The 18,051-nt window shown below is 31.7% G+C and overlaps 2 protein-coding genes across 3 annotated transcripts; both read left to right on the forward strand.

Annotated features, from left to right (window-relative positions):
- Positions 1-873: 873 nt before the first annotated feature.
- Positions 874-6,125, forward strand: LOC112797880 (receptor-like protein EIX2). The gene is made up of 2 exons (XM_025840990.3): positions 874-4,997; positions 5,784-6,125. Exon 1 carries the CDS (start codon positions 1,819-1,821, stop codon positions 4,993-4,995), a length of 3,177 nt encoding a protein of 1,058 aa, XP_025696775.2. The 5' UTR covers positions 874-1,818; the 3' UTR covers positions 4,996-4,997; positions 5,784-6,125.
- Positions 6,126-13,054: 6,929 nt separating this feature from the next.
- LOC112797882 (receptor-like protein EIX2) lies at positions 13,055-17,552 on the forward strand. 2 transcript variants are annotated; one of them, XM_029298027.2, is made up of 3 exons: positions 13,055-13,512; positions 14,474-16,375; positions 17,081-17,552. In XM_029298027.2, exon 2 carries the CDS (start codon positions 14,484-14,486, stop codon positions 16,371-16,373), a length of 1,890 nt encoding a protein of 629 aa, XP_029153860.1. In that variant the 5' UTR covers positions 13,055-13,512; positions 14,474-14,483; the 3' UTR covers positions 16,374-16,375; positions 17,081-17,552. The 2 variants fall into 2 exon arrangements, with proteins under 2 accessions (XP_029153860.1, XP_025696777.2); XM_025840992.3 differs by having other exon boundaries at positions 13,124-16,375.
- The last annotated feature ends 499 nt before the right edge of the window (positions 17,553-18,051 follow it).

The raw sequence follows: 18,051 nt of genomic DNA on the forward strand, positions 1-18,051 counted from the left end.
AAAATTAAAATTTACCACTTCAGCTAGCCGTTGCATGGCATGGGAGGTGTCAGATCATTATTCCGTTTGTTGACTGTGCATCGGAAAGGGTCGCAGGACAACTATGGATTTCGGAGCTGAATGTGAGGGATACTATTAGATAATTTTGAAAGTCAAAGACTATTATAGATAACTCGCCCAATCTCAGAGACCACTTTGAAATTTTAGTATCGACAGTTTCACCAAACTAGACTTATCTGAAAATAGGTTTGCAGGAATGATGTTCAGATCTTAAGTATTTAAAGGTATATATAATGTGTGAAACTAAACAACAATAACATTTCCATTACGTGAAATATGGCCCAATATCTTTCATAGTTTCATGTCAATAAAACGCGTTGATCAACTTCATTCATCTCAATCTGTTCACTGCACTATTTGGACTACTTAATTAACATCTATTATTACTCTTGCTCCTGTTCTTCGAGGATCAAGTGTGTACCTTTGAAATAACTAATTTTTAAATTTATTATTTAAAAATTATCTAAATATATAAATTTAATTGAATAATCGTATAATTCTTAGTCAAAATTATACTCTAATCTTTATTCAGTCGTGCACCAACTGATGCTGTTTTTTATTACTATTTCTTGCTTACTTAAACTTAACATTGATCAATTTGTATTATTTTGTTTTAGTAGTGTTAAAGCGCGTTGATCAATTCAACACCATTCTTCATGTCTTTAATTTTGGATTAGTCTTTGACATATAAGGGGGTAGCTTAAGCTTAATGGCTTAATATATGACTGACCTTTGCTCTTGTAAATAAGTATTCCCCTTTTATGTATACACGCACGCTTCCATATAAAACAAACTCATATAATGTTTACCTTCACTGCTACACGCACCTAAACATTCCTCCAACAATATATGTTTGCTTTTGACTCTCTTACATAATGCAACCTCCATAAATTAGCCAGACTAGTAAAGCTTTTTTGAATTCTGATTTTTTATTCCATTCATTAGGCTGCATTTGGTTAGTGTATTTGAGATACATAGACACATATACAAATCCACAAAGATACATAGACATAAAAATACACAAATTTTATAATGTGTTTGATAATAATGTACAAGACACATATGTATAAACCAAATGTCAATTTTACCCTGTGTGTCTTATGTATTATGTCTTATGTATTGCTAATTTAAAAAATAATTAGAGATAAAAAGGTCAAATTTTGTGTTCTATGCATTGTGTCTCATCTAAATCTGTATCTCAGCAAACAAACAATAGACATGTATCACTGTCCATGTCTCAACAAACAAACATATCATTTAAAGCACTCAAACTGAAGTTATAGCAATAAGCCAGCGGAACTATCTCTAATTATTATTTTTTATTTCATAATAAACATTAAGTAGTTTAAATCTGTTTATTTTAAAAGAAATTAACAATAAATAATTCGTTCTTGGTGTGGAGGGCTTCGTAGTGTGATATGGTGAGAGTTATAAGTTGACTTGTTTAGTCAATAGTTGGTGAGTCATGAGTATAGACAAAGTTGAGTGATTGGAAGCTAGCATTTGTCACAGACTTGGCAAGTTATGTATTGTTATGTATGTCCCGTTCCACATGAATATATATACATTATCTTTGGTTTGAATTAGTCTCTGTTGAATTCTCTGTCGTCATTATTTGTTTTTTTGTGATTATAACCTACGCTTTGATCGGTCTAATTTCTATCAGTTGCTTATTAATTCATAATGTCCTGAGCTTCTTGAATCTTGACCAAACATATCATATGATACAACAACTTGTGATATTCTCTGCTTCCAGTCATGACAATGAATTCGAATTCGAGGAGCTTTGGTGTAGTTTATGTGGTGTTGATGGTGCAGGTACTTGCATGGACGAGGAGTGCAGTGGTGGTGGCAAGTGTGAAGTGCATTGAGAGTGAAAGGCAAACTCTGCTTTCTCTGAAACGTGGCTTCAATGTGACCGATGATGATGATGATTGGCTTTCTTCATGGGGAGATGGGGAGCAGCAGAAGGAGTGTTGCAACTGGGAAGGCGTCAAGTGCAGCAATGTAACAGGCCATGTTCTCATGCTTCATCTTCATGGTGATTACACTCTTGGCTCCATAAGTCCATCACTGAGTGAGTTACATCATTTGAAGTATTTGGACCTTAGTGGTAATCGTTTTACTCACACCCCATCCCTCCCTCCTTTTATTGGCTCTTTAACCTTTTTGACACACCTCAATCTCTCTCGTTGTTATTTCGGTGGAAACATACCCCCTCAATTGGGAAATCTACTCTTCCTCGAGTATCTTGATCTTGGAGGGAATGATTTTTATCCTCTGCAACAAATCCCTTCTCAGTTCTCAAATCTCTCCCATTTAGTGTACCTTGATCTTAGTTTCAATAATTTGGTTGGAGGATTCCCTCTTCAACTCACAAATTTGTCATCCTTGACATATTTGGATCTTAGTCTTAATAAATTCAATGGAACACTGCCTCCTCAGCTTGGAAATCTCTTATCCTTAGAACATCTTGATCTAAGTGGAAATGCATTCACTGGAACCATTCCTCATCATTTCAGAAACCTTTCTTGTTTACAATTTCTTGACCTCAGTCCCTCTGGCAATGAAAACATGTTATTGAGTTCTGACTTACAATGGCTATCTCAACTTTCAACCCTGAGGTATCTTTGGCTTCCTTGGGTGAATCTCAGTAGTGCCAGCAATTGGCAACAACAAGTGAGTAGCCTTTCTCATCTTCAATATTTAAACTTGGGTCGTTGCAATCTTGTTGATTCCGTGTCCACTTCATCACTTGTATCCCCTGCTAATTTCTCCACTTCTCTGTCTTTTGTGGATATCTCTTACAACTCTTTAAGGGATGCATCCTTCATATTTCCATGGTTAATGAATTCCACTAGTAGCCTTGTTATTCTCAGAATGAATGATAATGGCTTATCAGGAACCATACCAGGAACATTTGGGAACTTGAGCCTCCTTGAGGAGTTAAATCTTGAAAATAATCGGCTCAAAGGGCAGATACCTGTATCCTTGTTTCATAGTTGCAATTTGGCAAAACTAGACCTATCCAGGAACAAGTTTACAGGGGAATTTCATGAATTTATTCAAGTAATTTCTCGTTGTGCTCACAAACCCTTAGAAATCTTGGATTTGGGATGGAATGAAATTACGGGGATGGTGCCTGACCTCTCTCAGCTTCAATCTTTGCAAGTGTTACGACTTGGTAACAACAGATTAAATGGAAGCATACATGAAGGTATTGGACAACTATCCAACTTAACTGAGTTAAGCCTTGGAAATAACTTATTGCATGGTTTGATATCTGAAGCTCACCTTTCAAGACTTTCCAATCTTGACTCTTTGGATTTGTCTCATAATGCATTGATTTTCAATGTTAGCGTCGAATGGGTTCCCCCTTTTAATATAAGCGAGGCTAACTTGGCTTCTTGCAATTTGGGACCTAACTTTCCAAAATGGCTTCAGACCCAAATGCAGATTTGGCAATTGGATATTTCACAAGCTCAAATATCTACTCCAGTTCCTAATTGGTTTTGGGAACAGTCTTTCCCGAGATGGAGTTTGAATCTTTCTCACAATCATATTAGAGGAAAAATTGAAGGCAACCATCACAGAGGAAATATTGAATTTCAAACCATTGACTTGAGCTCCAATTTATTTGAAGGTCCAATTCCAGCGTTCCTTTCAACTGCTTCAGAAGTTTTTTTGTCCGATAATAGATTTTCAACTGCAAATCCTCTTTTATGTGCAAACTCGTCCAAATCCACAAGATTTATGGATTTGTCAAACAACAATCTTAGAGGAGAACTTCCAGATTGTTGGATGGGTTTTGAATCATTGGTCGTCCTGGATTTGTCTGATAATCATTTTTATGGAAACATGCCAAAGTCTCTGGGATCAATAAGAAATATCAAGTCAATACATTTAGGAGGGAATAATTTTTCAGGAGAGATACCATCATCCTTGAATAATTGTACACAACTGCAAGTTTTTGATGCTGCACATAATAAGTTGTCAGGAACAATACCAACCTGGATTGGGGATAATATTTCAAAGCTACTTGTACTTAGCTTACATTCCAATAACTTTCATGGAAACATTCCATTTAGCATGTGCAATCTCGATGAAATCCGTGTCTTGGACCTCTCTGTCAATATTCTGTCTGGCAGTATACCTAAATGCATAAGTAATCTTTCTGCTATGGCCACTCAAGCAAATTCTGATTACTATCATTATGAATTTGACAGTAGTGTTTATTCCCGTAGTTATGCTGTTCGTGGAGTTTCCGGAGTTTATAATGATAGCGCATCACTGACATGGAAAGGGAAAATGTCAAAATATGAAAGCACCCTGGGATTGTTGAGAAGTATTGATTTCTCCAGCAACAGGTTAACAGGGGAAATACCAGTTGAGATGATGAGTCTTATTGGCTTGGTTTCTTTAAATCTTTCAAGAAACTTGTTTAGTGGACACATTCCTCCAGCTATTGGACAGCTGAAATCAATAGATTTTCTTGATCTATCCAGAAATCATTTGTCAGGAACAATTCCTTCACAACTTGCTCAAATAGACCGTCTCAGTGTTCTTGACTTGTCATACAATGATTTATCTGGAGAAATCCCACTTGGCACACAACTTCAAACTAGGGATGCCTCTGCTTATGCAGGAAATCCAAAACTTTGTGGTGCTCCTCTCAACAATACTTGTCCCATACATAGTCACCAGATCAGTGAACATGATGCTGATGGTGATGATGAACAATTTGTAACCGAGGGATTCTACATTGCTATGGCTGTTGGATTTGTTATGGCATTTTGGGGAGTTTGCTTCTCATTGATTTTGAAGAAATCTTGGAGATATGCCTATTTCAAGTTATTGAGTGATGTCTATGACAAGCTCTATGTATTTGTAGCAATTAAGGTGGCCAAATTAAAAAGGATCAGATCTCAAGTATGAAGGTACGTACCGTTTCTATTTCTTCTAGTTCATATTTTTATTGAGATACTACTTCCATTCAATTATATATTTGTTATATTGATAATATCGGTATATCAACAAAACTAATATCTGCTCTACTTTTTAGGACATTATGTAAATGAAACAAGATATTGTACTACTAAATTGTTAACTGTACGTTTTTTATAGTGGAAACTTCAAATTGAACACACCAAACAATTTATTATTGCTTTTTAATGGTTAGAAGCTTAGTTGATTAGTTCCTAGATAAAGACAGTAGCTTACTTAGTTTCTTTGAATATGTGATACCTGTTGACATTAGTGTGATGCAAGGGAGGTTTCTATGGTTATCCATTTGGAGTGAGATAAGTGCATAATTAAGTAAGGTTGTTGAACATAAGTATCATGTATGCTAAGGATTTCCATTTGTTATAGATTTGTTGGTGCGGTTTGATGAAATTCGGAGAGGATGCTTTATCATATTACTCTGTTTATACTTTCTGATTTTTTGAATTGGATATTTATATATGTATCATTACTGCTCTCACTTTTTAGTTTTTATACATGCAGACTTTTTATTATATATTTTGGCTTTATATATACATATACTTTCTTACACATACAACTCCAATCATGTGAAGTTGTTCTTATGTTAATAATATATGTATGTATGTATGTGTATGGGATATGATTTGCATTTTATGTTAAATATATATTTCTGCAATTCTGCTATTTGACACTATGTATTTTGAATATTACCTAATATGTAACTTTGTTATATCTTTCAGGCAAAAGAGAGTACACAGTATCTTGTGTTGAAAATTAAAAGAGCTTTGTTTGTGATACAGCCAGAATCTTCATGCATGTGTATTCATTTGTTAGTGATGCTGTTAATGTAATAAGTGTTATGTTTGCATCTTTTAGCCCTGTTTAGGTTTTCTGCCGTAGCTGCAGAGTGGAGTGTGGAAGAGGATGCTTTTTCATATTTCACCTATATGCATAATATTTGTTATATGGGTAATGGGTGTGATTGTGAAACTTTGCCTTGTTTTATTGCTGTAATTTATTTCCAAGGACGATATTAAGTGTTAGTTATTACTTATTATGGAAGTGCTTGTGGATTTGTGGTAGTTCAGTTTTTGTTCAGTTCCTGCTTAACAAATCTATTAGGCTGAGTTGATGTTTATTTTTTGGGTTTTGCTACGTGTACATTAAAATTAGCTACCAAAGTCAGTCACCAGTATAAAATACATGTTCAAATATAAATACACATTAAAAATAAATTAAACCACACATGTATTTATACATAAATACATTAGTGGCTGATTTTAGTGGTTGATTTTGATGTAAAAATAGTATTTTCCTTATTTTTTACAATGGCTATATTGTCATCTCATCACTACTAATAATGGGCTAGTTTACTTAAAACTTGAATATTTAAAAGTAAATATATCAAGTACTAGTCTTCGAAAAATTTTAGAAAGTCCAATATATTTTGCAATTTAAATTAGATCTTACTTGATAAGATTAATAGTACAAAATATTTAATTTAATTTTTCAATTAACTATTTAACTATCTAAATAAATTTTGAAAAGTAATTATTTACTTATTTTTGTTGATATAGTGATAATATATAATTCCCTGTATCTATAGTTATTTAAATTGTAATAAAAAAACATATTTTAGGGTTTTATCATGAATCTATGATTTTACATGACGTATTACCTACCTCTTTCTTTTTAGGTATGGATTGAAGATTTGTTTTTATTTCAGAAAAAGACATGCTGGATCATGCATCTTCTATAATATTTAGAAGAATTAAAAGTGACTAATTGATTCACACTGGATATCTATGCCGTCGATCATCGATCGATACTAACTATATTAATTCATATAGTTATACTAAAACATGTTTATGGTTAACTAATTGACGGATTTGAAGAATAGTCGAAGCCATACCCAATCTAAAAAATATGTTATCCAAACGCATTTCAAGTAATTGTAGCAAAATCTGACCAATTTCTTTATCTCTGCTTTCTATTTCTTTATCTCTGCATGAATCCTATGTTTGCAACAATAAGAACAGAATTTTCTTAATTCTAATCGATTGGGCTATATTGACAAATAAATTAATAAAAATTTCTTTTAAATAATCTATTTTCTTATCCATAACTAGACTGCAATTAGGTTATGCAGCGCAAGTTTGTTATTAAATAAGTAGTTGTAAATTACAATTGTATTTACAATTTCACGCTCTTATTTCTTGAACTAGTTAAAGTGATTTTTGAAATTTGTAAACTTATTCACAGAAAAAATACCATTGTTAACACTAATATAAAATCTTATAAAATGTATGATAAAAGATCACACTTTGCCTTAAATTAAGAAGATCCAATCCCCACATTGTTATCTCAAAAATAAAGGGAGATAAACCATCACACCCATGTAGAGCAAGTTCTCTCATACAATGGTGCGACAAATATATAAGAAAAAGAAAAACTATTTTCATATAAAATTACTATTTTCTTCTTTCAAAGAAAAGCTTTCAAAAAGCATTGGTGTCCTCTAACATTTCAAGAAACATAATGGGAGGAGATAAATTTTAGCTATAGGACAACTGAAATTGATAAATTTTCTTGATATATCTAAAAACTCTTTTTTTTTTTTTTGTGGAAGGACTCTTCACAACTTCTCATGATTTTTCTTTTTATGTTTTTATGTATTTTTTCCACTAAAAAGTTAAACTATCCTCGTAGTGGTTTTCACTTCTCAATGTATTATTTCTTCCAAATGGACGGAACTAATCATATTAAAATATTGAACTATGCTAAGTGTTGTTCAAACATGTCTGTGAACACTGAATATTTAGATTTGTCAAATAATCTAATCACAGGACAGCTCCCAGAATGTTGGATGAATTTCCAATCTCCAGGCTTCCTAGATTTGTCCAATAACAATTATTTTGATGGAAGCTTACCAAGATCTATGGGAACTTGAGGCAAATTCAGTCATTACATCTAGGTGAAAACAATTTTTCTGGAGAGATACCATTTTCCTTTGTTAGTTGCACAGAGCTAAGACTTTTTGATGCTGCAAAGAATAATTTAACTGGGTCATTCCCTAGCTGGAATGAAAATAGTCTTTCAAATCTGCTTATACTTAGCTTGCATTCCAATCAATTTCATGGGAGCATGCCTCTAAGAATATGTAATCTTGATGAGCTTCATTTGTTGGACCTCTCTTCGAATAATCTTTCAGGGAATATGCCTAAATGCATAAGCAATCTTTCTGTAATGGCAAGTCAAACAAGTTTAAATGTTGTAGATTCTATGCTTATGATACATATTATGATGATTTTGATGACATTACCAGCTTTGGAGTTCATGCTGATAGTGATTCACTTATATGGAAAGGAAAAATGTCAAAATACAGACATACATTAGGACTACTGAGAAGTATTGATTTCTCAAGTAACTGGTTAAATGGCGAGATTCCAAATGAAATGATGAGTCTTGTTGGTTTAGTTTCTTTGAACATTTCAAGAAACAAGTTAGTTGATGAAATTCCTCAGGGTATTGGACAATTGAAATCGTTGGATTTTCTTGATCTATCTAAAAAGCAATTGTTTGGAAGGATTCCTTCACAACTTTCTCAGCTAGATTGTCTCAGTGTTCTTGATCTATCATATAATGATTTGTCAGGCCAAATTCCACTTGGTACCCAATTTCAAACTAGAGATGCATCTGCTTATATAGGAAATTCAAAACTTTGTGGTGCTCCTCTCAACAAAACTTGTCTCATTCCTAGTCATCATGAAGTTGATGGAAATGATGATCACGAAGAACAATTTTTTATTGTGGAGTTTTACATTACTTTGGCAATTGGATTTATTATGCGGTTTTGGGGAGGTTGCTGCTCATTGATTTTGAAGAAATCTTGGCGATATGCTTATTTCAAGTTCTTTAATGATCTATATGACAACCTTTATGTATTTGCTGTGATTAAGATGGCTAAATCTAAATTAAAAAGAATCAGATCTTAAGTATACAGGTATGTAACCCTTCCATTTTTATGTATTAGTATCTGTGGAACAAGTTATATGATTCTCTTAATTAGTGTAAACATAATATGTCCATCCAGATCCAGGCACCATATATTTTGAGATTATTCATTATCAGATAAGATGTAGGTTGAACAAATATGCATTGTTTTAGAAGTTATTAGTAGCATTGTTCTTTTGGTTCTTGAGAATTATGATAGTGTAGATTCAGTTAGGTTTAATGTTGGTCGTTCATAAAATTGTAATAACAATGTGAAGTTGTTCTTATGTTATGCAGAAAGATGATGTATATGGGATATGGTTTGCATTGTATGTTACTTAAATATGTTCTGCTTTTTGCCACTTGTTTATATTTTGAATATTACCTAAGATGTAACTTCTTCATATATTTCAGGTTAAAAAGTACACAGTATCATCTGATGTAAATGATAATAAGTGTTGTGTTTGCATACTTTAGGCCTGTTTAGGTTGTCTATTGTAGCTGCAGGGTGGAGTGTGGAAGAGGATTCTTTTTCACATTTCACTCTATATTGCTTACTTTATATAGGTGTGAAAATTGGCCTTGTTTTGTTGCTGTAATTTATTTTCAGGGGATGATTTAGGTGTTGTTATGAAAGTGCTTAAGGTAGTTGTGTTTTCTGTTAAGTTACTGCCGATACAATCCATTGGTCTAAAACACTGAGTGAAGATGTATCATGTAATTTGTCATGTTAGTGTACTTAAAAGTTGAAAACTTAAAAAAAAATAATCAATAACCTTGGAACAAATTTAAACAGGTCAAGAGATTTGTTATTTACATAACTCCTATTAGATAATACTACATAACTAGTATAATTTATTATTTTTAGCCAACAATTAACCTATTTAAAAATGTAAACTAAAAATATGAAATTAAGTTGTTAGGCTAAAATTGTTGGATTGGGCTGTTAGCTAAAATTGCTAGCTAATATAAACTAAAATTGTTGATTCTTAAATTTTTTTTCATAACTATTTAAGTATATCTTGAAAAATAATTATTTACTTATATTTGTTACATAACAATTATGCACAATTGAATGTATGCATATAATTTGTTTATATTGACAAATAAATTAAATAAATATTTTTAAAAAGTCAAAAAAATTATTCTCTTATTCTTGGTTTTAAATTGTGGGCTGCATGCATAATGCAGTGACAATGATTGCATAAGTAGTTGCAAATTGCAATTGTATTCTTCATAATTGCAATGAGATATATGTTTACATTGATTATTAATCTCAACATAAACACAAAATATCTAAAGAGAACTTTATAATAACAACAATGATAATAAATTAATTAACCTTCGAGCTACAAACAAATAAATAATCTCAACAATGTATGTTGAGCAATTCTATTATTAATCACGATGAAGCCATATAAATATCCGTTAAAGATTAATTTATTGGGAGAAAGAAATTTTAAATCGGGTTTGATTAGAGTGCTCTACAAGTATATGGAGATTGTTTAAAGAGAATATATGAAAAAATTTGAAAATTTTTTATGTATAAAATATTTTAAAATTAATACTTATTTTATATTTTTTATAAAACTAGTTTTTGTATTTATGATATCTTTAATTAATACTTTTAGGATATTTGTTTACGATAACCTTTAAAATATTATGCTGTCATAGTTAAACTGTACTGTTAGAATTACAAGGATAATATTTTTTGGAGTAGATTATCTCTAATGAAAAAAAAAATTGAATGTTGTCTAGTATTTAATCTAATTTTTCATTATTTTTTTTATTTAATTTTGGTTCCACTTAAAAAATTAAAAGTAAAAAATTACACTTTATTCTTTCAAATAATTTTTTTAGTGAAGAGGATCTATTTTCAATATTTTTTCCAATTTTTTTTAGAAAACTTACACAAAGGTGTAGCGTTGACTATGGAATTAGAGAAGATGAGAAGACTTCAGCTTATTGACTTGAACAAAATTAAATAAGTGCACCATCACAGTAAAAACTGATTATGTATAAATGAGAAAATTGACAATAAATTCGGAGAGATGAATGTGGTCACATGGCGGTAACATGGTAGAATTATATAATAATATAAATATATTAGGTGTATATTAAAATTAATTATTAAAATTAATTATCATGTTAAAATATATTATATATAAAAAAATATTAAAAAATTAATAAATTTTGTGATTCGTAATTATTAATTAATTATTATTAATATTTTTAATAGTGTGAAATTATATATAATAATATAAAATTATTAATTTTTTTTGTTGATTAAATTTTAGCCAAATTTTAATATAAATATACATTAAAAATACAGTAAACCACATATGTGTTTAGTGACTAATGTACAAATGGCATCTTTTAATATTTAATACATATAAATAAAATTGTGGTCACATGTATCGCAAAAGAGATTTAGTGCTTGTTTGGACGTAATTATTTTGATAAAAAAAGATCTTTTTCTATTGAAAAAAGATCTTTTTTTATTTTTTAGTGTGTTTGGCAAATTTCTAGTAGTAAAAGTAAAAGTATTAGAAAAATCAGAAAAACATCTTTTTTGAGAAGCTGTAATTTACATCTTTTTTTAAAAGATCTTTTTTTCTTAAAAAAAAAAGATATTTTTTATATAATAAATAAACAAAAAAGTACTTTTATATTGTTATACCCAAACATAATTGATAAATAAAAAGATCTTTTTACATGACATACCCAAACATAAAATTACTTTTACTTTTTCATAAGATCTTTTAAAAAAAGATAACTCGAAAAAAGATCTTTTCTTAGAAGCTCACCCAAACAAACCCTTATTCTCTTAATTTATTCTTATATAGCTAATAAGTCATCACCTTCGAGTCCTTTAGTATAAAAACTGTTTGGTGTGTGATAACTTTTTATGAAAAACCTTCAAACATATATTGAAATTAAATTAAAAAGGAGTTGTTCTTGTTTCAATTTAAGACGTCCCTTTTCCTAAGCATGCTTGACAGTAAAAGTAAGAATAAATACCCAAATAAATTTTTATATAATTTTGCACATAAAACTAATTTATATAATATTTACTTCACTTCTACGGTCCCCCAGCATTCCTCTAAGAAGTAAGAATATACGTTTGGTGTTGACTTTTAACTCTCATAAAATTAGCAAGACCTCATCAAACTAGGAAAGCTTTCCCGAAATTTTATTCCATCAGTGGATTTCTTTAATTTGATGGCACAAAAAATTAAACCACTCGTGATGTTGGAGTTATAAGCCAGCGACTCTCTCTCTCATTATCACGTAATATTATTAATTCTTTGAGGAGTGTTACGGATCAGTAAAATTTGTGATATTTAGTCTTCAATTAATCATTATCAATATTTTTAATAGTATGAGATGATATCTAATGATATAGGATTAATAATTTTTTTTATGGTCAAGTGTTGGCTAAAAACCTCCTAAACTTTTTTTAAGTTTTTTATTCATAATACATATTTTAAAAAATTTAACAATAAGTAATTCATAGTTGGTGGTGTGGAGGGTTTTGCACGACGTTCGAAGTGGGATGAATATAAATAAAAAATTTTGGGTTAAGCATATTTTAATAATTTTGATCCATAATTAATTAGTGTAAATATTAAATTATTTTTAATAAATAAATTTTAATAATTTATTTATATAAATTTTAACAAATATAAATATAAATTATATATTTTATATATATAAATTTTTGTAAATAAAAGCATAAACTATTACTAATTAAATATTAATCTAAAATAATAATATTTGCAGGTTGTGCTCGTTAAAAAAATTAATAAGTTATAATAAGTAGACTTGTTATTTGTTAAGTCAATAGTTCATGACTCATGAGTCATATGAGTATAGACTACGTTGACTGACTTTGGTCCCACACTAGACAAGTTATTGATATCAGGTTTACTATCTATCTTTGGTTTGAATTAGTCTTTGTCGAATTTCCTGTCCTCATTGTTTAATATTGTGAGTATAACCTACGTATGCGTTGATTATATTGTTGACTGATGAATATTAATTTGAATCAGTTGTTAATAAATTGGAAACGTGGTCTAAGGTTCTTGAACACACATCGTATGATACAACAACTTAATTAACTTGTAATATTCTCTGCCTCCAGACTTCGGGTCATGATGTTGAAAGGTGAAGTTTATGTGGTGGTGATGATGGTGCAGGTGGTCCAGCTACTTGCATGGACGACCAGTCCGGTGGTGGTGCCAAGTGTCACATGCATTGAGAGTGAAAGGCAAGCTCTGCTTTCTCTGAAACGTGGCTTCAATGTCACTGATGATTATTGGCTGTCTTCATGGGGAGATGAGGACCACCAGAAGGAGTGTTGTAACTGGGAAGGCATCAAGTGCAGCAACGTAACTGGCCATGTTATCATGCTTGATCTTCGCGCCAGGGGTTATCGTCAATATCGTGTGCTTCAATCCATAAGCCCGTCACTGGGTGAGTTACATCATTTGACTTATTTGGACCTTGGTCGTAATCATTTTACTCACACCCCACCCATCCCTTCTTTTATTGGCTCTTTAACCTTTTTGACATACCTCGATCTCTCTTCTTGTTTTTTTGGTGGAAATATACCTCCTAATTTGGGAAATTTACTCTTTTTAGAGTATCTTAATCTTGGAGGGAATTCTTTTGATAATCCGCAACAAATTCCTTCTCAGTTCTCAAATCTCTCCCATTTAGTGTATCTTGATCTTACTTCCAATAATCTGGTTGAATTCCCCCTTCAAGTCACAAATATGTCATCCTTAAGATATCTTAGTCTTAGTCATAATTATCTCAAGGGAACAATACCTGTTCAGCTTGGAAATCTCTTATCCTTGGAATATCTTGATCTAAGTGCAAATGAATTCACCGGAACCATTCCTCATCAGTTCAGAAATCTTTCCCGTTTACAGTATCTTGACCTCGGTCCTTATTTTTTTGATGAAATCCGGGAAAAAACCATGTCATTAAGTTCTGATTTGCAGTGACTATCTGAACTTTCAACCCTGAGGTATCTTTCGCTTCCTTGGGTGAATCTCAGTAGTGCTAGCAGTTGGCAACAACAAGTGAGTAGCCTTTCTCAACTTCAATATTTGGACTTGAATGGTTGCAATCTTGTTGATTCCATGACCACTTCATCACTTGCATCCACTTCCCTGTTATATGTGGATATCTCTAACAATTCTCTAAGGGATGCATCCTTGATATTCCCATGGTTAATGAATTCCACTGGTAGCCTTGTTACTCTCAGAATGAATCATAATGGTTTAACAGGAACCATTCCAGAAACATTCGGGGACAAGTTGAGCTCCCTTGAGGTGTTAAATCTTACAAATAATGAGCTCAAAGGCCAAATACCTGTTTCCTTGTTTCATATTTGCAATCTGACAAAACTAGACATATCTGAAAACAGGTTTACAGGGATGGTGCCTGACCTCTCACAGCTTTCATCTTTGGAAGTGTTACGACTTCATAACAACAGGTTAAGTGGAAGCATGCATGAAGGCATCGGACAACTATCCAATTTACGTGAGTTAAGCCTTGCAAATAACTTATTGCATGGTTTGATATCTGAAGCTCATTTCTCAAGACTTTTCAATCTTCAGTATTTGGATTTGTCTCATAATGCATTTGTTTTTAATGTTAGCGTCGATTGGGTTCCCCCTTTCAATTTAAGTGTCGTTAACTTGGCTTCTTGCAATTTGGGGCCTAACTTTCCAAGATGGCTTCAGACCCAAATGAATATTTGGAAATTGGATATTTCACAAACTCAAATATCTAGCTCAGTTCCTAATTGGTTTTGGGATCGCTTTCCCACCATAAAGAGTTTGAATCTTTCTCACAACCATATTGAAGGCCCAATTCTACCTAATCTTTCTCCTGAACACAACCATCATAGAGTAAAACCACTTGATCCTATAAGTTTGGTTTTTCATCTTATCTCTGGCGATCCTTTCAATTTTCAAACCATTGATTTGAGCTTCAATTTATTTGAAGGTCCAATTCCAGCATTCCTTTCATCTGCTTCACAACTTTTTCTGTCCAGCAACAGATTTTCATCTGCAACACCTCTTTTATGTGCAAACTCGTCAAAATCCACAAGATTTATGGATTTGTCAAACAACTACCTTAGAGGACAGCTTCCGGATTGTTGGATGGATTTTGAATCATTGGTCGTCCTAGATTTGTCTGATAATCAATTTTATGGGAACATGCCAAAGTCTCTGGGATCATTAACAAAGATCAAGTCAATACATTTTGGAGGCAATAATTTTTCAGGAGAGATACCATCATCCTTGAATAATTGCACAAATCTACAAGTTTTTGATGCTGCACGTAATAAGTTGTCAGGAACAATACCAACCTGGATTGGAGATAATATTTCAAAGCTACTTGTACTTAGCTTACATTCCAATAAGTTTCATGGAAACATTCCAATAAGCATGTGCAATCTTCATGAACTCCGTCTCTTGGACCTCTCTCTCAATATTCTCTCTGGCAGCATACCTAAATGCGTAAGTAAGCTTTCTGCTATGGCCACTCTAGCAAACTCAAATGCAACTATTATCGATGACTATCATTATGAATTTTTCAATGTTTATGACCGTACTGGCCCAATAAAACAACGTTACGGAATTTATAATGATAGCGCATCGCTCATATGGAAAGGGAAAATGTCAAAATATGGAAGCACTCTTGGATTGTTGAGAAGTATTGATTTCTCCAGCAACAGGTTAACAGGAGAAATACCAAGTGAGATGATGAATCTTATTGGCTTGGTTTCTTTAAATCTTTCAAGAAACTTGTTTAGTGGACACATTCCTCCGACTGTTGGACAGCTGAAGTCAATAGATTTTCTTGATCTATCCAGAAATCATTTGTCAGGAACAATTCCTTCACAACTTGCTCAGATTGACCGACTCAGTGTTCTTGACTTGTCATACAATGATTTATCTGGAGAAATCCCACTTGGCACACAACTTCAAACTAGGGATGCCTCTGCTTATGCAGGAAATCCAAAACTTTGTGGTGCTCCTCTCAACAACACTTGTCCCATACATGGCCACCAGACCAGCGAACATGATGCTGATGCTGATGCTGACGGTGATGATGAACAATTTGTAACCGAGGGATTCTACATTGCTATGGCTGTTGGATTTGTTATGGCATTTTGGGGAGTTTGCTTCTCATTGATTTTGAAGAAATCTTGGAGATATGCTTATTTCAAGTTAATGAGTGATGTCTATGACAACCTCTATGTATTTGTTGCAATTAAGGTGGCCAAATTAAAAAGGATCATATCTCAAGTATGAAGGTACGTACCGTTTCTATTTCTTCTAGTTTATATTTTTGTTGAGATACTACTTCCTTTCAATTATATAGTTGTTATTGATAATATTGGTATATCAAGAAAATTAACATCTGCTCTATTTTTTAGGACATTATGTAAATGAAACAAGATATTGTACTACTAAAATGTTAACTGTATGTTTTTATAGTTGAAACTTTAAATTGGACATGCCAAACGATTTATTATTGGTTTTTAATGGTTAAAGCATAGCTTGGTTGATTAGTTCCTAGATAAACACAGTAGCTTACATATATAATACGGTAATAAGTGTTTCTGTTACTTTTAATACGTGCTACCTGTTGACATTAGTGCATATGTATGTTGAATTTTACCCAACACTAGTTCATGTGATGAAAGAAAGATTTCCATGGTTATCCATTTGGAGTGAGATAAGTGCATAATTCAGTAATGTTGTTGAAAATTACTATTTTCAATTTTTATACATGCATGTTAACACAGATTCTTTTATTATATATTTAGCATTTAGGCTTTATATATATACATTCTGTACTCTTACATATCCAATTGTAATCATGTGAACTTGTTCTTATGTTAATAATATATGGAATATGGTTTGCATTGTATGTTACTTAAATGTATAGTTCTGCTCTTTGACACTTGTATATATTTTGAATATTACCTAACATGTATCGTTGTCATATCTTTCAGGCAAAAGAGTATACAGTATCTTGTGTTGAAAGAGCTTTGCTTGTGATAGCCAGAATCTTCATGCATGTGTATCCATTGGAAGGAGACCAATAACATTTAGTAGTGCAATTACTATAATAAATTAGTAAGTGTTATGTTTCCATAATTTTAGTCCTGTTTAAGTTTTCTGCTGTAGATGCAGGGTGGGTTGTGAAAGAGGTGCTTTTTCACATTTCACCTATATTGCAATGTGTTTAGTTTCTTTTATTATTTTTTTTTTTTTTGTCAGCACAGTGTGTTTGTTATATGGGTGTGGAACTTGGCCTTGGTTTATTGCTGTAATTTATTTTCAAGGATGATATATCTTTCTAGGCCTTTGGGCTAAGATCAAGGTGTTTGTTGTTATGGAAGTGCTTGTGGACTTTTATAGCTTTAGTAGTTCTGGTTTTTGTTCAGTTCCTACCTACTAAATCTATTGTGTTGAATTACAATATTTCTTTTTATGATGGGTTTTACTGTCACTATTAATAACGGGCTGTAGTAATAAACTTATCAAAAATATAGAGACTTAATTGAAAATTCGGTGAAACTATAAATATTCAATGAAAGATATTTCTATAATCCCTATTTAATGATTTTATAATATGAAAGATATTTTTATAGTCCTTTTTATTTTGTCACTATCATTCTTTTGCTTATTTATATATAAATTATACCAAAAATATCTTTTTTTTTACTTTAAAAATTCCTTATCTTAAGATCGAAAAGGAAGGGATAAAATGAAATAGAAATAGTAGTAATCAGTCTATGTAAAATTCAATTTCTATCATTCAAGTATTCATTATGATCATGTAATATTTTATATTTGTGTGGGTTTATGGAATATAGTTTGTGTTTTTATCATATCATGTTACACCATAAAAAATCACATGACTATGTAATTTGTATTATTGAAATTTGAAATCTAAAAACCAAAACCATAGAAAATATAG

Source organism: Arachis hypogaea, chromosome 4, assembly GCF_003086295.3.
Source record: "Arachis hypogaea cultivar Tifrunner chromosome 4, arahy.Tifrunner.gnm2.J5K5, whole genome shotgun sequence".
NCBI lineage: Eukaryota > Viridiplantae > Streptophyta > Magnoliopsida > Fabales > Fabaceae > Arachis > Arachis hypogaea.

What these genes read in the sequence shown, in the direction of transcription:
- LOC112797880 (XM_025840990.3), top strand. Translation starts at nt 1,819, where the DNA reads ATGACAATGAATTCGAATTCGAGGAGCTTTGGTGTAGTTTATGTGGTG.
- LOC112797882 (XM_025840992.3), top strand. Translation starts at nt 14,187, where the DNA reads ATGACCACTTCATCACTTGCATCCACTTCCCTGTTATATGTGGATATC.